Source organism: Scyliorhinus canicula, chromosome 5 (assembly GCF_902713615.1).
Source record: "Scyliorhinus canicula chromosome 5, sScyCan1.1, whole genome shotgun sequence".
In the NCBI taxonomy this organism is placed as follows: Eukaryota; Metazoa; Chordata; class Chondrichthyes; order Carcharhiniformes; family Scyliorhinidae; genus Scyliorhinus; species Scyliorhinus canicula.
This window is the reverse complement of record NC_052150.1, coordinates 228,799,846-228,821,128: the sequence shown is the minus strand read 5'-3', so window position 1 is coordinate 228,821,128 and position 21,283 is coordinate 228,799,846. Positions and strand designations below refer to the sequence as shown.

Here is a 21,283-nt window from a genome sequence, read left to right as displayed (position 1 = left end):
GGATTGGGAGAGAATTGGGGTTTGGGACACTAACACAGCACAGGGAGAGAATGGGGGTTTGAGCCACTAACACAGCACAGGGAGAGAATGGGGGTTTGAGACACTAACACAGGGAGTGGGAGAGAATGGGGGTTTGGGACACTAACACAGGGAGTGGGAGAGAATGGGGGTTTGGGACAATAACACAGGGAGTGGGAGAGAATGGGGGTTTGACACACTAACACAGGGAGTGGGAGAGAATGGCGGTTTGAGACATTAACACAGGGAGTGGGAGAGAATGGGGGTTTGAGACACTAACACAGCACAGGGAGAGAATGGGGGTTTGAGACACTAACACTGGGAGTGGGAGAGAATGGGGGTTTGGGACACTACCACAGCACAGGGAGAGAATGGGGGTTTGGGACACTAGCACAGCACAGGGAAAGAATGGGGGTTTGAGACACTAACACAGCACAGGGAGAGAATGGGGGTTTGGGACACTAACACAGGGAGTGGGAGAGAATGGGGGTTTGGGACACTAGCACAGCACAGGGAGAGAATGGGGGTTTGAGACACTAACACAGGGAGAGAATGGGGGTTTCAGACAGTAACACAGGGAGTGGGAGAGAATGGGGGTTTGGGACACTAACACAGGGAGTGGGAGAGAATGGGGGTTTCGGACAATAACACAGGGAGTGGGAGAGAATGGGGGTTTGGGACACTAACACAGGGAGTGGGAGAGAATGGGGGTTTGGGACACTAACACAGGGAGTGGGAGAGAATGGGGGTTTGGGACAATAATACAGGGAGTGGGAGAGAATGGGGGTTTGACACACTAACACAGGGAGTGGGAGAGAATGGCGATTTGAGACATTAACACAGGGAGTGGGAGAGAATGGGGGTTTGAGACACTAACACAGCACAGGGAGAGAATGGGGGTTTGAGACACTAACACAGGGAATGGGAGAGAATGGGGGTTTGGGACACTAACACAGGGAGTGGGAGAGAATGGGGCTTTGGGACACTAACACAGCACAGGGAGAGAATGGGGGTTTGACACACTAACACAGGGAGTGGGAGAGAATGGGGGTTTGAGACACTAAAACAGCACAGGGAGAGAATGGGGGTTTGACACTAACACAGGGAGTGGGAGAGAATGGGGGTTTGAGACACTAACACAGGGAGTGGGAGAGAATGGGGGTTTGGGGACACTAACACAGGGAGTGGGAGAGAATAGGGGGTTTGGGACACTAACACAGGGAGAGAATGGGGGTTTGAGACACTAACACAGGGAGTGGGAGAGAAAGGGGGTTTGGGACACTAACACAGGGAGTGGGAGAGAATGGGGGTTTGGAACACTAACACAGGGAGAGAATGGGGGTTTGAGACACTAACACAGCACAGGGAGAGAATGGGGGTTTGAGACACTAACACAGGGAGAGAATGGGGGTTTGAGACACTAACACAGCACAGGGAGAGAATGGGGGTTTGAGACACTATCACAGGGAGTGGGAGAGAATGGGGGTATGAGACACTAACACAGGGTGTGGGAGAGAATGGGGGTTTGAGACACTAACACAGGGAGAGAATGGGGGTTTGAGACACTAACACAGGGAGTGGGAGAGAATGGGGGTTTAAGACACTAACACAGGGAGTGGGAGAGAATGGGGGTTTGGGACACTAGCACAGCACAGGGAGAGAATGGGGGGTTTGAGACACTAACACAGGGAGAGAATGGGGGTTTGAGACTGTAACACAGGAAGTGGGAGAGAATGGGGGTTTGGGACACTAACACAGGGAGTGGGAGAGAATGGGGGTTTGGGACAATAACACAGGGAGTGGGAGAGAATGGGGGTTTGACACACTAACACAGGGAGTGGGAGAGAATGGCGGTTTGAGACATTAACACAGGGAGTGGGAGAGAATGGGGGTTTGAGACACTAAAACAGCACAGGGAGAGAATGGGGGTTTGAGACACTAACACAGGGAGTGGGAGAGAATGGGGGTTTGAGACACTAACACAGGGAGTGGGAGAGAATGGGGGTTTGGGACACGAACACAGGGAGTGGGAGAGAATGGCGATTTGAGACATTAACACAGGGAGTGGGAGAGAATGGGGGTTTGAGACACTAACACAGCACAGGGAGAGAATGGGGGTTTGAGACACTAACACAGGGAGTGGGAGAGAATGGGGGTTTGAGACACTAACACAGCACAGGGAAAGAATGGGGGTTTGGGACACTAACACAGGGAGAGAATGGGGGTTTGAGACACTAACACAGCACAGGGAGAGAATGGGGGTTTGAGACACTAACACAGCACAGGGAGAGAATGGGGGTTTGGGACACTAACACAGCACAGGGAGAGAATGGGGGTTTGGGACACTAACACAGCACAGGGAGAGAATGGGGGTTTGGGACACTAACACAGGGAGTGGGAGAGAATGGGGGTTTGAGACACTAACACAGGGAGTGGGAGAGAATGGGGGGTTTGAGACACTAACACAGGGAGAGAATGAGGGTTTGACACACTAACACAGGGAGTGGGAGAGAATGGGGGTTTGGGACACTAACACAGCACAGGGAGAGAATGGGGGTTTGAGACACTAACACAGGGAGAGAATGGGGGTTTGAGACACTAACACAGCACAGGGAGAGAATGGGGGTTTGAGACACTAACACAGGGAGTGGGAGAGAATGGGGGTTTGAGACACTATCAAAGGGAGTGGGAGAGAATGGGGTTTGAGACACTAACACAGGGTGTGGGAGAGAATGGGGGTTTGAGACACTAACACAGGGAGAGAATGGGGGTTTGGGACACTAACACAGGGAGTGGGAGAGAACGGGGGTTTGGAACACTAACACAGGGAGTGGGAGAGAATGGGGGTTTGAACATTAACACAGGGGAGGTGGGAGAGAATGGGGGTTTGAGACACTAACACAGCACAGGGGGAGAGAATGGGGGTTTGAGACACTAACACAGGGAGTGGGAGAGAATGGGGGTTTGGGACACTAACACAGGGGAGTGGGAGAGAATGGGGGTTTGAGACACGAACACAGGGAGTGGGAGAGAATGGGGGGTTTGGGACACTACCACAGCACAGGGAGAGAATGGGGGTTTGAGACACTAACACAGCACAGGGAGAGAATTGAGGTTTGGGACACTAACACAGGGAGTGGGAGAGAACGGGGGTTTGGGACACTAGCACAGCACAGGGAGAGAATGGGGGTTTGAGACACTAACACAGGGAGAGAATGGGGTTTCAGACAGTAACACAGGGAGTGGGAGAGAATGGGGGTTTGGGACACTAACACAGGGAGTGGAGAGAATGTGGGTTTGGGACAATAACACAGGGAGTGGGAGAGAATGGGGGTTTTGACACACTAACCAGGGAGTGGGAGAGAATGGGGGTTTGGGACACTAACACAGGGAGTGGGAGAGAATGGGGGTTTGAGACACTAACACAGGGAGAGAATGGGGGTTTGGGACACTAACACAGGGAGTGGGAGAGAATGGGGGTTTGGGACACTAACACAGGGAGTGGGAGAGATGGGGGTTTGGGACAATAATACAGGGAGTGGGAGAGAATGGGGGTTTGACACACTAACACAGGGAGTGGGAGAGAATGGCGATTTGAGACATTAACACAGGGAGTGGGAGAGAATGGGGGTTTGAGACACTAACACAGCACAGGGAGAGAATGGGGGTTTGAGACACTAACACAGGGAATGGGAGAGAATGGGGGTTTGGGACACTAACACAGCACAGGGAGAGAATGGGGGTTTGAGACACTAACACAGCACAGGGAGAGAATGGGGGTTTGGGACACTAACACAGGGAGTGGGAGAGAATGGGGCTTTGGGACACTAACACAGCACAGGGAGAGAATGGGGGTTTGACACACTAACACAGGGAGTGGGAGAGAATGGCGGTTTGAGACATTAACACAGGGAGTGGGAGAGAATGGGGGTTTGAGACACTAAAACAGCACAGGGAGAGAATGGGGGTTTGACACTAACACAGGGAGTGGGAGAGAATGGGGGTTTGAGACACTAACACAGGGAGTGGGAGAGAATGTGGGTTTGGGACACTAACACAGGGAGTGGGAGAGAATGGGGGTTTGGGACACTAACACAGGGAGTGGGAGAGAATGGGGGTTTGAGACATTAACACAGGGAGTGGGAGAGAATGGGGGTTTGAGACACTAACACAGCACAGGGAGAGAATGGGGGTTTGAGACACTAACACAGGGAGTGGGAGAGAATGGGGGTTTGAGACACTAACACAGCACAGGGAAAGAATGGGGGGTTGGGACACTAACACAGGGAGAGAATGGGGGTTGAGACACTAACACAGCACAGGGAGAGAATGGGGGTTTGAGACACTAACACAGCACAGGGAGAGAATGGGGGTTTGGGACACTAAACACAGCACAGGGAGAGAATGGGGGTTTGGAACACTAACACAGCACAGGGAGAGAATGGGGGTTTGAGACACTAACACAGGGAGAGAATGGGGGTTTGGGACACTAACACAGGGAGTGGGAGAGAACGGGGGTTTGGAACACTAACACAGGGAGTGGGAGAGAATGGGGGTTTGGAACACTAACACAGGGATGGGAGAGTGGGGTTTGGGACACTAACACGGAGTTGGGAGAGAATGGGGGTTTGGACACTAATACAGGGATGGGAGAGAATGGGGTTTGACACACTACACAGGGGGAGAGGGCGATTTGAGACATAACACAGGGTGGGAGAGAATGGGTTTGAGACACTAACACAGCACAGGAGAGAGAATGGGGTTTGAGACACTAACACAGGGAATGAGAGAATGGGGGTTTGGACACTAACACAGCACAGGTAGAGAATGGGGGTTTGAGACACTAACACCACACAGGGGAGGAGAATGGGAGTTGGGACACTAACACAGGGAGTGGGAGAGAATGGGGTTTTGAGACACTGACACAGCACAGGGAGAGAATAGGGGTTTGAGACACTAACACATGGAGAGAATGGGGGTTTGGGACACTAACAGGGAGTGGGAGAGAATGGGGGTTTGAGACACTAACACAGCACTGGGAGAGAATGGGGTTTGGGACACTAACACAGCACAGGGAGAGAATGGGGGTTTGGGACATTAACACAGGGAGTGGGAGAGAATGGGGGTTTGAGACACTAACACAGGGAGTGGGAGAGAATGGGGTTTTGTGACACTAACGCAGGGAGTGGGAGAGAATGGGGTTTTGGGACACTAACACAGGGAGTGGGAGAGACTGGGGATTTGGGACACTGACACAGCACAGGGAGAGAATGGGGGTTTGAGACACTAACACAGCACAGGGGGAGAATGGGGGTTTGAGACACTAACACAGGGAGTGGGAGAGAATGGGGGTTTGGGACATTAACACAGCACAGGGAGAGAATGGGGGTTTCGGACACTAACACAGGCAATGGGAGAGAATGGGAGTTTGGGACACTAACACAGGGATGGGAGAGAATGGGGTTTTGAGACACTGACACAGCACAGGGAGAGAATAGGGGTTTGAGACACTAACAGGGAGTGGGAGAGAATGGGGGTTTGAGACACACACAGCACTGGGAGAGAATGGGGGTTTGGGACACTAACACAGTGAGTGGGAGAGAATGGGGGTTTGAGACACTAACACAGGGAGTGGGAGAGAATATGGGTTTGAGACACTAACAGGGAGTGGGAGAGAATGGGGTTTGGGAACACTAACACAGCACAGGGAGAGAATGGGGGTTTGGGACACTAACACAGGAAGTGGGAGAGAATGGGGGTTTGGGTCACTAACACAGCACAGGGAGAGAATGGGGGTTGGGACACTAACACAGGGAGTGGGAGAGAATGGGGGTTTGAGACACTAACACAGCACAGGGAGAGAATGGGGGTTTGAGACACTAACACAGCACAGGGGGAGAATGGGGGTTTGAGACACTAACACAGCACAGGGAGAGAATGGTGGTTTGGGACACTAACTCAGGGAGTTGGAGAGAATGGGGATTTGGGACACTAACACAGCACAGGGAGAGAATGGGGGTTTGAGACACTAACACAGCACAGGGAGAGAATGGGGGTTTGGGACACTAACACAGGGAGTGGGAGAGAATGGGGGTTTGGGACAATAACACAGGGAGTGGGAGAGAATGGGGGTTTGGGACACTAACACAGGGAGAGAATGGGGGTTTGAGGCACTAACACAGCACAGGGAGAGAATGGGGGTTTGAGACACTAACTCAGGGAGTGAGAGAGAATGGGGGTTTGGGACACTAACACAGGGAGTGGGAGAGAATGGGGGTTTGGGACACTAACACAGCACAGGGAGAGAATGGGGGTTTGAGACACTAACACAGGGAGTGGGAGAGAATGGGGGTTTGAGACACTAACACAGCACAGGGAGAGAATGGGGGTTTGGGACACTAACACAGCACAGGGAGAGAATGGGGGGTTGAGACACTAACACAGCACAGGGAGAGAATTGGGTTTGGGACACTAACACAGCACAGGGAGAGAATGGGGGTTTGAGACACTAACACAGGGAGTGGGAGAGAATGGGGGTTTGAGACACTAACACAGCACAGGGAGAGAATGGGGGTTTGAGACACTAACACAGGGAGTGGGAGAGAATGGGGGTTTGAGACACTATCACAGGGAGTGGGAGGGAATGGGGGTTTGAGACACTAACACAGGCAGTGGGAGAGAATGGGGGTTTGGGACACTAACACAGGGAGTGGGAGAGAATGGGGGTTTGAGACACTAACACAGCACAGGGAGAGAATGGGGGTTTGAGACACTAGCACAGAGAGTGGGAGTGAATGGGTGTTTGAGACACTAACACAGCACAGGGAGAGAATGGGGGTTTGAGACACTAACACAGAGAGTGGGAGTGAATGGGTGTTTGAGACACTAACACAGCACAGGGAGAGAATGGGGGTGTGAGACACTAACACAGCACAGGGAGAGAATGGGGGTTTGAGATGCTAACACGGGGAGTGGGAGTGAATGGGTGTTTGAGACACTAACACAGCACAGGAGAGAATGGGGGTTTGAGACACTAACAGAGCACAGGGAGAGAATGGGGGTTTGAGACACTAACACAGGGAGTGGGAGAGAATGGGGGTTTGAGACACTAACACAGGGAGTGGGAGAGGATGGGGGTTTGAGACACTAACACAGGCAGTGGGAGAGAATGGTGCTTTGAGACACTGACACGGAGTGGGAGAGAATGGGGGTTTGGGACACTAACACAGCACAGGGAGAGAATGGGGGTTTGAGACACTATCACAGCGAGTGGGAGAGAATGGGGGTTTGGGACACTAACACAGAGTGGGAGAGAATGGGGGTTTAGGACACTAACACAGGGAGTGGGAGAGAATGGGGATTTGAGACACTAACACAGCACAGGGAGAGAATGGGGGTTTGAGATGCTAACACAGGGAGTGGGAGAAAATGGGGGTTTGAGACACGAACACAGGGAGTGGGAGAAAATGGGGGTTTACGACAGTAACACAGCACAGGGAGAGAATGGGCATTTGGGACACTAACACAGCACAGGGAGAATGGAGGGTTTGAGACACTAACACAGGGAGTGGGAGAGAATGGGGGTTTGGGACACTAACACAGCACAGGGAGAAAATGGGGGTTTGAGACACTAACACAGCACAGGGAGAGAATGGGGGTTTGAGACAGTAACACAGGGAGTGGGAGAGAATGGGGGTTTGGGACACTAACACAGCACAGGGAGAGAATGGGGTTTGAGACACTAACACAGGGAGTGGGAGAGAATGGGGGTTTGAGACACTAACACAGGGAGTGGGAGAGAATGGGGGTTTGGGACAATAACACAGGGAGTGGGAGAGAATGAGCGTTTGACACACTAACACAGGGAGTGGGAGAGAATGGCGGTTTGGGACACTAACACAGCACAGGGAGAGAATGGGGTTTGAGACACTAACACAGGGAGTGGGAGAGAATGGGGGTTTGAGACACTAACACAGGGAGTGGGAGAGAATCGGGGTTTGAGACACTAACACAGGGAGTGGGAGAGAATCGGGGTTTGAGACACTAACACAGGGAGTGGGAGAGAATGGGGGTTTGGGACACTAACACAGGGAGTGGGAGAGAATGGGGGTTTGGGACAATAACACAGGGAGTGGGAGAGAATGGGGGTTTGGGACACTTACACAGGGAGTGGGAGAGAATGGGGGTTTGGGACATTAACACAGCACAGGGAGAGAATGGGGGTTTCGGACACTAACACAGGCAATGGGAGAGAATGGGAGTTTGGGACACTAACACAGGGAGTGGGAGAGAATGGGGTTTTGAGACACTGACACAGCACAGGGAGAGAATAGGGGTTTGAGACACTAACAGGGAGTGGGAGAGAATGGGGGTTTGAGACACTCACACAGCACTGGGAGAGAATGGGGGTTTGGGACACTAACACAGTGAGTGGGAGAGAATGGGGGTTTGAGACACTAACACAGGGAGTGGGAGAGAATATGGGTTTGAGACACTAACAGGGAGTGGGAGAGAATGGGGTTTGGGACACTAACACAGCACAGGGAGAGAATGGGGGTTTGGGACACTAACACAGTGAGTGGGAGAGAATGGGGGTTTGAGACACTAACACAGGGAGTGGGAGAGAATATGGGTTTGAGACACTAACAGGGAGTGGGAGAGAATGGGGTTTGGGACACTAACACAGCACAGGGAGAGAATGGGGGTTTGGGACACTAACACAGGAAGTGGGAGAGAATGGGGGTTTGGGTCACTAACACAGCACAGGGAGAGAATGGGGGTTTGGGACACTAACACAGGGAGTGGGAGAGAATGGGGGTTTGAGACACTAACACAGCACAGGGAGAGAATGGGGGTTTGAGACACTAACACAGCACAGGGGGAGAATGGGGGTTTGAGACACTAACACAGCACAGGGAGAGAATGGTGGTTTGGGACACTAACACAGGGAGTTGGAGAGAATGGGGATTTGGGACACTAACACAGCACAGGGAGAGAATGGGGGTTTGAGACACTAACACAGCACAGGGAGAGAATGGGGGTTTGGGACACTAACACAGGGAGTGGGAGAGAATGGGGGTTTGGGACAATAACACAGGGAGTGGGAGAGAATGGGGGTTTGGGACACTAACACAGGGAGAGAATGGGGGTTTGAGACACTAACACAGCACAGGGAGAGAATGGGGGTTTGAGACACTAACACAGGGAGTGGGAGAGAATGGGGGTTTGGGACACTAACACAGGGAGTGGGAGAGAATGGGGGTTTGGGACACTAACACAGCACAGGGAGAGAATGGGGGTTTGAGACACTAACACAGGGAGTGGGAGAGAATGGGGGTTTGAGACACTAACACAGCACAGGGAGAGAATGGGGGTTTGGGACACTAACACAGCACAGGGAGAGAATGGGGGGTTGAGACACTAACACAGCACAGGGAGAGAATTTGGGTTTGGGACACTAACACAGCACAGGGAGAGAATGGGGGTTTGAGACACTAACACAGGGAGTGGGAGAGAATGGGGGTTTGAGACACTAACACAGCACAGGGAGAGAATGGGGGTTTGAGACACTAACACAGGGAGTGGGAGAGAATGGGGGTTTGAGACACTAACACAGGGAGTGGGAGGGAATGGGGGTTTGAGACACTAACACAGGCAGTGGGAGAGAATGGGGGTTTGGGACACTAACACAGGGAGTGGGAGAGAATGGGGGTTTGAGACACTAACACAGCACAGGGAGAGAATGGGGGTTTGAGACACAAGCACAGAGAGTGGGAGTGAATGGGTGTTTGAGACACTAACACAGCACAGGGAGAGAATGGGGGTGTGAGACACTAACACAGCACAGGGAGAGAATGGGGGTTTGAGATGCTAACACGGGGAGTGGGAGTGAATGGGTGTTTGAGACACTAACACAGCACAGGGAGAGAATGGGGGTTTGAGACACTAACAGAGCACAGGGAGAGAATGGGGGTTTGAGACACTAACTCAGGGAGTGGGAGAGAATGGGGGTTTGGGATACTAACACAGGGAGTGGGAGAGAATGGGGGTTTGGGACACTAACACAGGGAGTGGGAGAGAATGGGGGTTTGGGACACTAACACAGGGAGTGGGAGAGAATGGGGGATTGAGACACTAACACAGGGAGTGGGAGAGAATGGGGGTTTGAGACACTAACACAGCACAGGGAGAGAATGGGGGTTTGAGACACTAACTCAGGGAGTGGGAGAGAATGGGGGTTTGGGACACTAACACAGGGAGTGGGAGAGAATGGGGGTTTGGGACCCTAACACGGAGTGGGAGTGAATGGGGGTTTGAGACACTAACACAGGGAGAGAATGGTGGTTTGAGACACTAACACAGCACAGGGAGAGAATGCGGGTTTGGGACACTAACACAGCGAGTGGGAGAGAATGGGGGTTTGGGACACTAACACAGCACAGGGAGAGAATGGGGGTTTGAGACACTAAGACAGGGAGTTGCAGAGATTGGGGGTTTGAGACACTAACACAGGGAGTGGGAGAGAATGGGGGTTTGGGACACTAACACAGCACAGGGAGAGAATGGGGGGTTTGGGACACTAACACAGGGAGTGGGAGAGAATGGGGGTTTGGGACACTAACACAGCACAGGGAGAGAATGGGGGTTTGAGACACTAACACAGCACAGGGAGAGAATGGGGGTTTGAGACACTAACACAGAGTGGGAGAGAATGGGGGTTTGAGACACTAACACAGGGAGTGGGAGAGAATGGGGGTTTGAGGCACTATCACAGGGAGTGGGAGAGAATGGGGTTTGGGACACTAACACAGCACAGGGAGAGAATGGGGGTTTGAGACACTAACACAGAGTGGGCGAGAATGGGGGTTTGAGACACTAACACAGGGAGTGGGAGAGAATGGGGGTTTGAGACACTAACATAGGGAGAGGGAGAGAATGGGGGTTTGGGACACTAACACAGCACAGGGAGAGAATGGGGGTTTGAGACACTAACACAGGGAGTGGGAGAGAATGGGGGGTTGAGACACTAACACAGGGAGTGGGAGAGAATGGGCGTTTGGGACACTAACACAGCACAGGGATAGAATGGGGGTTTGAGACACCAACACAGGGTTTGGGAGAGAATGGGCGTTAGGGACGCTGACACAGGGCGTGGGAGAGAATGGGGGTTTGAGACACTAACACAGGGAGTGGGAGAGAATGGGGGTTTGAGACACTAACACAGGGAGTGGGAGAGAATGGGGGTTTGAGACACTAACACAGGGAGTGGGAGAGAATGGGGGTTTGAGACACTAACACAGCACAGGGAGAGAATGGGGGTTTGAGACACTCACACAGGGAGTGGGAGAGAATGGGGGTTTGGGACACTAACACAGGGAGTGGGAGAGAATGGGGGTTTGAGACACTAACACAGCACAGGGAGAGAATGGGGGTTTTAGACACTCACACAGCACAGGGAGAGAATGTGGGTTTGAGACACTAACACAGCACAGGGAGAGAATCAGGGTTTGAGACACTAACACAGGGAGTGGGAGAGAATGGGGGTTTGAGACACTAACACAGGGATTTGGATGAGAATGGGGGTTTGAGACACTAACACAGGGAGTGGGTGAGAATGGGGGTTTGAGACACTAACACAGCACAGGGAGAGAATGGGGGTTTGAGACACTAACACAGCACAGGGAGAGAATGGGGGTTTGAGACACTAACACAGTACAGGGAGAGAATGGGGGTTTGAGACACGAACACAGAGTGGGAGAGAATGGGGGTTTGGGACACTAACACAGCACAGGGAGAGAATGGGGGTTTGAGACACTAACACAGGGAGTGGGAGAGAATGGGGGTTTGAGACACTAACACAGCACAGGGAGAGAATGGGGGTTTGAGACACTAACACAGCACAGGGAGAGAATGTGGGTTTGAGACACTAACACAGGGAGTGGGAGAGAAAGGAGGTTTGAAACACTAACACAACACACCCATTACATTATGAGTTAAAGCACCAAAATTTGAATGCGCTCCTTTGCACATCAGTCTAGGTTTTGCTGTCCTCCCCTTCTTCCTGCTTTGATTTCTGCCACTTACTGGTGAGGTGGGGGCAAATACCCACACAGGAAGATTGTGGGGCTGAATAAACAAACCAGCACTGAGGAGCCCGTCTGCTGTGGAACCCCAATTGCAAGCAGTGTAAGAACAAAACAATAACTTGCCGTTTCAAACATGCCTTTAACGTAGTCAAACGTTGCAAGGCACTTTACACCACTTATCAAACAACATTTGACACCGAGCCACATGGACGAATGTTCCAGCGACAAATCCCAACACAACAGCTGGAGAGTTTAAATTCCACTACATCAGACAATCTGGCTGCTTTCTACCTCGTTGTCTAAACTACCTCCTGCATTACGTTTCAGCTGCACACCTGCTTGCCCAAGTCAGCAAGAAATATTAGTAATAAAGACCAAATTGCAAGCAATTCAAAGGGTAGTATTGAGGCGCAAAGTTACACTGGCGAGGAACTGGGTTATCATTGGTATGTCAGCTTAGGCTTTACACAAGAATGCTTAGAGAATGAAGTGAACACTCAACAGCAGGGTGAGGATTGGAATTAAGGGGGTTGTGCATGGGGACAGGTGAGGGCAATGTGATGTCTTTAGAACGATTTTGAAAGCGAGGTGATGGGAAGGGTGTTGGGACAGATTTGCAGAGACATTACAGACTGAAGAGGTTGGGGCATGAGCAGTGGACCAGGAGTGAAAGGTTGGAGTAAGAGACAATCTGAAGGAAGTCCCCAAGGTGATTTACCAGAGTAATCATTGGTCAGAAAGGACACGGGCATCCTCGCAGTCAGCCAAATGAGCAGTCTTGATCCCATCCCACATTCATCTCTACCGTTCAATTCTCCCGAGATAGAGTGGACATGAAGAGGATGTTTCCACTTGTAGGGAAAACTAGAACCAGAGGGCACAGCATCAGACTGAAGGGACAATCCTTTAAAACAGAGATGAGGAGGAATTTCTTCAGCCCGAGGGTGGTGAATCTGTGGAACTCTTTGCCGCAGAAGTCCAAATCACTGTGTCCTTAAGACAGAGATAGACAGGTTCTTGATTAATATGGGGTTATGGGGAGAAGGCAGGCAAAGGAGAATGAGGAAAATATCAGCCATGATTGAATGGCAGAGCAGACTCGATGGGCCAAATGACCTAATTGTGCTCCTATGTCTTATGGTCTTTAAAGGGGCCATTGTAGCTGACCTGCCTTACAGATCCTACCCACATTGACCCAGCCTCTGTAGCTGCAGAGGAGGCCAAAGTGAACACAGCTGAAAATGGGAGAGGAATGACTCAGTTCCCTGGTAGGGTATATTTAAATAGTAAACAAATAACCATCACATTCGTACGTGCAAAGACCGAGAACATTTATGTTTGTTAGATCAGTCCCCACTAGCCACTCCCTCCCACTTGCTGCCTGAGAACTCCGAGCTATCGGGTAAAGTTTTAGTCCCACGCTGGGTCTTATTTACAGTTAAAATGGGCAATATCTTCAAAAATAATGCGTTGTTTCCGCTCAAAATGTAATTGGTTGATCTTTACTCACACAGGAACCGATTTCTGCAGTCAGACATGTCACAAAAAAGGTAGGACAGCTACACCCGATTCCTGATGGCAAAAAGTACTGCTGCCCTTCTTACCCTTTCATCCAGAACTCCCCAGGGTGGCAGGGCAATCGATCAGCCTCTTATTATCTTGTTATGACACAGCAAACTGTACCAAAACTGTCATCCTGGGAAGAGAGCGAGTGTGGGCGTCTGGGGCACATGTTCAGTTAAGTATCATTTAACAGGCATCTCTAGGGAAAGTTGCCTCTCCCTCTATCTCTGTCTCTCTTTTTCACTCTGACTCTCTCTCCTTTGGATTACCCCAGATGGTGTAGTATGCATGGAGTCAGTAACAAAGGCAATTCCAGCTATTGGGGATTCAAGTTAAGTAGAAATATTAAGGAAGCTTGGCTGGCTTCCTTCAGGAAGAAAGAGGGTTCAAAGTGACCTTAATAGAGGTCGCAATGGGGGTTCACAAGAATTTAAACAGCAAAGCCTGTAGTAAAGGGTTCAAATGAGAGGCAATACAAATAAAATATTCTTAACTACAGAACAAAGAACGGTCTTTTAGCTAAAGAGTAATGATGTTCTCAAATAGATTCTCAGGCAAGGATAATGAGAGGGAAAGTACTTGCATCTATATTGCTGTTCCTTTACTGTCACTGGGTTAAAATCCTGGAACTCCCTCTCTAACAGCAGAGAGGGTGTACCTACATCACATGGACTGCAGCAGTTCAAGAAGGCAGCTCACCACCAACTTATCAAGGACAAATAGTGATGGGCAATTAATGCTGGCCTGACCAGCGATGCACACATCCTGTGACAGAAAGTGACCGGTTCAAAGTTCCACCACATTTGAGTTTAGCATCACTCCCCCAACTCTATCGACAGCCCTGCAATTTCCTCCTCTTCCATAATTTGTCCAATGCCCTTTTGAAAGTTATTATTGCATCTTCTGCCATCACCTTTCAGCCGGAGCATTCCGAATCACAACAAATTACTGTGAAAAAAATTATCCTCCTCTCCCCTCTGGCTCTAGTGCTGTTGGCCTTAAATCTGGGTCCTTTGGTTATAGACTCTCCCGCCACTGAAAACATTTTGTCCCTATTTACACTTAATCCCTTTATGATTTTCAACACCTCTATTTTCCCTGCTCTAAAGAGAACGATCCAGTCTCTCCCTGGTATTTTCATGCCATCCCTGGTACCATTCAGCCCTATCCTTCCCGAGTTTGTTGGAGTTGCAGCCTTTTCCTGTTCCAAAACATCTTAAATCCTTACCTCTAACTTTTCAGTGATCGATTTATTGACTTGAGGCATTTTACTTCACAACAGTTAATCTGATTTTGATGCCTTTCCCAGTCAACCTTTATACTCATCTTTTTCAATATTTATCTAGTTCCATTTTAAGTGCTGATAATGTCTCTAACTCATAATAATGCTTTCCCTTAGTGGTTTGCATTCCAAAACCCAGACCAGGATTTCCAAATTTTTAAACAAAACACTTTTAAACAAAACTTCCGCTCCACTTTTAACAATGAATCCAGTCTAGGCTTTTACACCAACCCCTTTAGGCTTTCTTTGTCTTGATTACTGTGCAAACTGCTCACAATTGCTTTAACTCTCAATTCCAAGTATTTAAATAGCATTAGACATTTGATGTAACTTTTACGGCTGCTATCCAACTTTAAATCTAGTTCCTGCAATTGTCTCTTTAACTCTTCCGAAAAACACCTTGGTCTCTATTCGTTTAACTCCAGTCTCCTTAAACATTCTTTCTGTCCCAATTCCCTGGTTATTTGGAATGTAACTTGTACTTGCTCCTGTTCTGTCCAGTCTTTCTTCTGGCAAAGTTGAGAGATATTGACTCCCAGAGGTCCTGACTCCAACTGCAAACAAATTAGCTAAATTAAAACTGAAAAGCTTCTCTACCTTACAAGAACCCAGTTGCTAAGCAACCACTGCTGATTTATTTACTCTTCATGCCGCAGCCCTCTCTAAGCGCAATTGAAACACAGTTGGAACTTCAACAACCCCCACACATACAAACGTCTTTGTCCAGCCTGAATCTAACTGTAGGTTTTACCCTTCTAGGCACAGAAACATTAAATTAAACACACTAAATCGCTGGCTTTGAAAGCAGACCAAAGCAGGCCAGCAGCACGATTCAATTCCCGTACCAGCCTCCCTGAACAGGCACCGGAATGTGGCAACTAGGGGCTTTTCACAGTAACTTCATTTGAAGCCTACTTGTGAAAATAAGCAATTTTCATTTCATTTTCAAACTATCCCTTATTTCTAATGTTTACCAATACAAAAATATAAATCCCTTAAAACTACCTTTATTTTCCCAACAACTTCTCAATACTGAGTAGAACATGCAAAGCTTATGGAGCATGCTGGCCAGATTTTCAGTTTGTGACTGACCTGTTAGATGCAGCAACATTGCAGAAAAAGATTGATTCTTTTCCACATATGGTTGATTAACTGTCTTTACATATTTCATTGGTAATTATCAGCTTACTGAATGCCCGAAGAACCCACACACACACACCCCCAAATAGCTGTGGATGCTGGGGCCTGTTGAAATTTTCAAGATTGTTGCTGGATAGGGATATTGAGGTATATGAAGCAAAAGCAGCCTGCTTGATTGACACCCGATCCACACCTTCAACATTCACTCTCTCCACTACTGGTGCAGTGTGAAACATCTACAAGATGTACTGCAGCAATTCGCCAAACCTCCTTTGACAGTACTTTCCAAACACTCTATCAGCTAAAAGGACAAAGGCAGCAGATACATGGGACCATCACCACCTGTAAGCTCCTCTCCAAGTCACTCACCATCCTGACTTTGAAATATTTCGGCCGTTCCTCACTGTAGCTGGGTCAAGATCCTGGAACTCCCTCCCTCACAGCACTGAACAGTACCTGGACCACATAACTGCAGTGATTCAAGATGCTTTCTTTTTTTTAAAATTTAGAGTACCCAATTAATTTTTTCCAACTAAGGGGCAATTTAGTGTGGCCAATCCACCTACCCTGCACATCTTTGGGTTGTGGGGGCGAAACACATGCAAACATGGGGAGAATGTGCAAACTCCACACAGACAGTGACCCAGGGTCGAGATCGAACTTGGGACCTCGGCGCTGTAAGGCAGCAGTGCTAACCACTGCGCCGCAGTGCTAACCACTGCGCCGCCGTGCTTCCCTCAAGATGCTTTCTTAAGGAGAGGTTAGAGATAGGCAATGAATGTTGGCCTTGCCAGCAACACTTAAGTCCCTAGAATTAATTTTATAAATGTGGGTTAATTAAGGAAAGCCCACGCGGTTTAGTTACGGGCAAATCCTGTTTTACTAACTTGATTGAGTTTTGTAAATACTCAACTTGCCACAGATGCTCAAATACCTCAAAAGTGAATTAACAAAGGCAGGTAAATGAGGTTGAGGTGCAAATCAGCCATAATCTAATTAAATGGCCAAGCACCATTCCGTGCCATTGACTGCTATTTTATTTCTCCTTGTGTCCTCTTCAGATCGGGCGGGTTGTCAGAGACTCCAGCTTCCTGCCCATCTTTGATATCAGGTGACGAATTCCTGTCTTGGCACAGCCACTCCTTCCTAATTTATAGCCGAGATTGGGAACTCATTTCACCCCGTGAGAGAGATGGGTACAAACCTGTGCTCTTCCATTTTACTCCAAATGGTATCTGGCGCTCACTGTTAAGGTTGAAGAAGAGAAGGTGGAGATTTTTGAGTCCCTATTGGCACAAGTTCATGATTCTATGATCCATGGACTGCATAGAACATAGAACGGATGTGGAATAATAATAATCTTTGTCACAAGTAGGCTTTCATTAACATAGCAATAAAATTACTGTGAAAGGCCCCTAGTCGCCACATTCTGGCGCTTGTTCGGGTACACTGAGGGAGAATTCAGAATGTCCAAATTACCTAACAGCACATTTTTCAGGACTGGTGGGAGGAAACCGGAGCACCCGGAGGAAACCCATGGGTTATAGTCTGTTCCTTTTTGTTCCTTTGAATTGGGTAAGAATGGATCTGGATAGAATAAATTGTAGCCAAAGGTTGGTGTGAAAAATGGTGGCTGAAAAATGGGCTGCATTCAAAGGAGAAAAAGTTCAGGCACAATCATGGTATATTCCCTTCAAAGGGAAGTGTCAGGCAAAGAAACCCAGAGCTCCTTGGATGACAGGATAGAAATTAAGATAAAGGAAAAGTGTGCTTATGACTGATGTCTGGTAGAAAATACAATGGAATCAGGGTAAATATAGATGGTTCAGAGGAATGTGAAAAAGCACATTAGCGAAGTGAAGAGAGAGTTTGATGAGATACCAGCAGCCATCATAGGAGGGAATTCCAAAGTCTTCTATCGGCATATAAATAACAGAAGGATTGTGAAAGGAGTAATGACCTTCAGGGAAGGAAATCTGCCGTCCTTACCTGGTCCGGCCTACATGTAACTGCAGACCCAGAGGGCTGGTTTAGCACAGTGGGCTAAATAGCTGGCTTTTAAAGCAGACTAAGGCAGGCCAGCAGCATGGTTCAATTCCCGTACCAGCCTCCCCGAACAGGCGCGGAATGTATTGACTAGGGGCTTTTCACGGTAACTTCATTTGAAGCCTACTTGTGACAATGTGATTTTCATTTTCATTTCACAGCAATGTGGTCGACTCTTAAATGTGCTCAGTAATGGGCAACAAATAATGGCCCAGCCTACATCCCATGAACAAACAAAACAAAGTTGATTAGGGACCAGAAAAGGGGATTTACACATGGAGCAAGGGCGAGGTATTAAATTAATACTTTGCATCTATCTTTTCCAAGGAAAGAGAAGGTAATTCAGGTTTAAAATTAGTGAGGAGGTGTTGAATAGACTGTCTATACTTCAAGTCGGTAAGGCACCAGGACTAGATGAGATACATCCAAGGGGAGTGAGAGTGGAAATTGCAGAGATGCTGGCCATGATCTTTCGTTCTTCCTTAGACTCAGGGTGGTGCTAAAGGACTGGAGAATTGCTGAAGTTACCCTCCCTTGTGAAAAAGTTGGGAAGAGAAGCCCAACTTCTACAGACCAATCAGTTTAACTTTGGTCAATTTTAGGACAAAATTAATAACTTCATAGACAATTGAGGGTTAATTCAGGAAAGTCTGCATGGATTTGTTAAAGGAAAATCATGATTAATTAACTGGAGTTTTTCTGAGGAGGTAACAGTGAGGGTTGATCAGGGAAATTCTGCTGATGTGGTTTACATGGACTTCAAAAAGGCATTTGATGTAGTGCTGTGAGAAAAGTAGCTGATAGAATAAAAGGGACGGCAGCAATGTGGATACGGAATTGGCAGAATGACAGGAAACAGAAAGTAGTTGATGGATTATTTTCACCCTTGGGGAAGGCTTGTACTGGGATTACCCAGAAGTCTTGATTTTCCTGATATACATTAATAACCTAGATCTTGTGTACAGGGCACAATTTCAAAATTTACAGATGATAGAAAGTTTGAAAGCATTGTGGGCAATGTAGAGGATAGTGTAGAACTTCAAAAGGACATTAAGAAGTTAGTGGAATGGGTGGCACATGAGGTTTAATGTGGACCAATGCAAAGTGACTAGTTTTTGCAGAACAACATGGAGAAGGGGGTGCAGGTGCAGAGGGAGTTGTGTATATGTACATGTGTGTATGTACAAAAGTTATTGCAGGACTGGTGGAGAGAGCAGTTAATAAAGCATAAAGTATCCTGGGCTTTATTAATAGGGGCACAGAGTACAAGGGTGAGGAGAGAAAGACAGAAGAGAGAGCAGAAAGATTCACGAGAATGTTCCAGGGATGAGAAAGGTCAGTTATGGGGATACGGTTGAAGAGGTTAAGTCTGTTTTAAGACTGAGAGGAGATTTGACAGAGGGGTCTGGACAGAGTATTTCGGGAGAAATTGTTCCCACTCACGAACGGACCGAGAACGCGATGGCATAGATTTACAAAAGAAACAAAAGCGATATGAGAAAAAACTTTTTCACACAGCTAGTGCTTTGGGTCTGGAATGCACTAAGAGTGTGATGGAGGCAGGTTTAATGCAGGCATTCAAAAGGGAATTAGACTGTTACCTGTCAGGAGGAATGTACAGGATTATGGGGAAAAGAAGGTGGGAGAATTGCACTGAAGGAATTGCTCATTCGGAGAATCCGTGTGGACTCAATGGCCTGTAACAATCCTGTGATTCTTTCCTCCTCTATTTATTTCTCTTGTTTTCATGGAGGCAGGGTCATCAACATCCATGATCTTCCTTGTCATTTTACCTTGGTTGTGACTCACAGATGTGTGTGGTTAAAGCATCAAGGGCTGAGAGGTAAATGAGGGGAATGATCAAGTGATGGATGTCTCCCTTCACTCCTCATTTTAAAATAATCATTGATTAGTACAACTCAGGCAGGACCTATTATTTTGTGTAGATTTCTGTCTTTAGTGACCTCCTTCAGCTTTACTAACCTTCTTCAACTTTACAAATTCTTCAAAACTGCCCTGTAGTGTCACTGAGGAGGGAGATGTTTTATGTGGTGGGAGAAATCTTCCTGAAGGTGTCAAATCTTTGCAGGCGGTGATGTAGTGAGCTCCAACTGCTGCATCCACCTACCATTTGAACATGAGTGGTGAGTGGTAACCAGTGGCAACATCACCCTGTGTCCAGATCAATAAACAGGAAATAGATCTGAGATCTTCCTCATTCTGTCCAGCAACACACACATGGGAGGGAGTGTGGGAGGGGCAGGATAGGATTTAACACAAAATATTCCTTCTGTCGTCCCTTTTAACCTAAACCAAAAGCCTTACATGCAACCTGCCTAATTGCAGCCTCGTGCAGATCAGAAGGGGAGAATATTAATAAAGAAGGCTAAGGGGTGATTTGATGCAAGGGACACAGAGAGGATAGATTAACTATTTTGCTGATTGGAGAGTTTAGGCCTAGAGACCATTGTCTAAAAATCAGAGGCAACCCTTCTCTGTACACAAAAGATAACAAAATCTTCAAACTCACTTTTGCAAACTAGATGATACACTAATTGTTAATTCGAAAACTGGGATTGATATTTTTGTCAAAGGCTTTAAGGGAGATGGGCAAAGGCAAGTTAGGTCACCTATCAGCCATGATCTCATTCAGGCTCGAGGGGCTGAATGGCCTCCTCATGATCCTATGACTGGTGTGGGTCAGGGCAGAGGTTGAGTGGATGGGCTGTGCAGAGAGTAGGCTACTAGGACGGACAAAACAAAGACTAGGATAAACACAGTGAGCTGAATGGCCTCTTGTGCCATAGTGCCTCTGAGACATGGGGGTCACAGTAGGTATGCAGGAGCTTCAGGATGGGGATAGAAGAGCAGATTATACAGGGTCTGTGAATGGGCTTTTCTTATACTATGTTTCTTATATAATTATACAATGTTTGTTGGTGCAAGTTAAATAAAAAAGATGATATTTTGAAAGGCGTGTTAACATTTCGAATCCATGACAACTTCTTTGAAGTTCCAAAGAAAAGTCATACAGACTCAAAACTTTAACTGTTTCTCTCTCCACAGATGCTGCCAGACTTGCTGAGTTTTTCCAGTATCTGCAGCATTTTGCTTTAATCATATTTTGAAAGGTTCTGTTTTGATGTAC

General features: G+C 48.2%; 1 protein-coding gene across 2 annotated transcripts in view; it reads left to right on the top strand.

Moving 5' to 3' along the window:
- cyhr1 (cysteine/histidine-rich 1) overlaps window positions 1–21,283 on the top strand; it is a 184,866-nt gene that overhangs the window by 156,968 nt on the left and 6,615 nt on the right. Inside the window, exon 4 of one of the 2 annotated variants that reach the window (XM_038798705.1) lies at window positions 13,619–13,654. The exons of the other annotated variant lie outside the window; for it this stretch is intronic. Coding sequence (XP_038654633.1) covers window positions 13,619–13,654 — 36 coding nt within the window. The remainder of the gene's footprint in view (window positions 1–13,618; window positions 13,655–21,283) is intronic. 2 annotated transcript variants of the gene reach the window in all.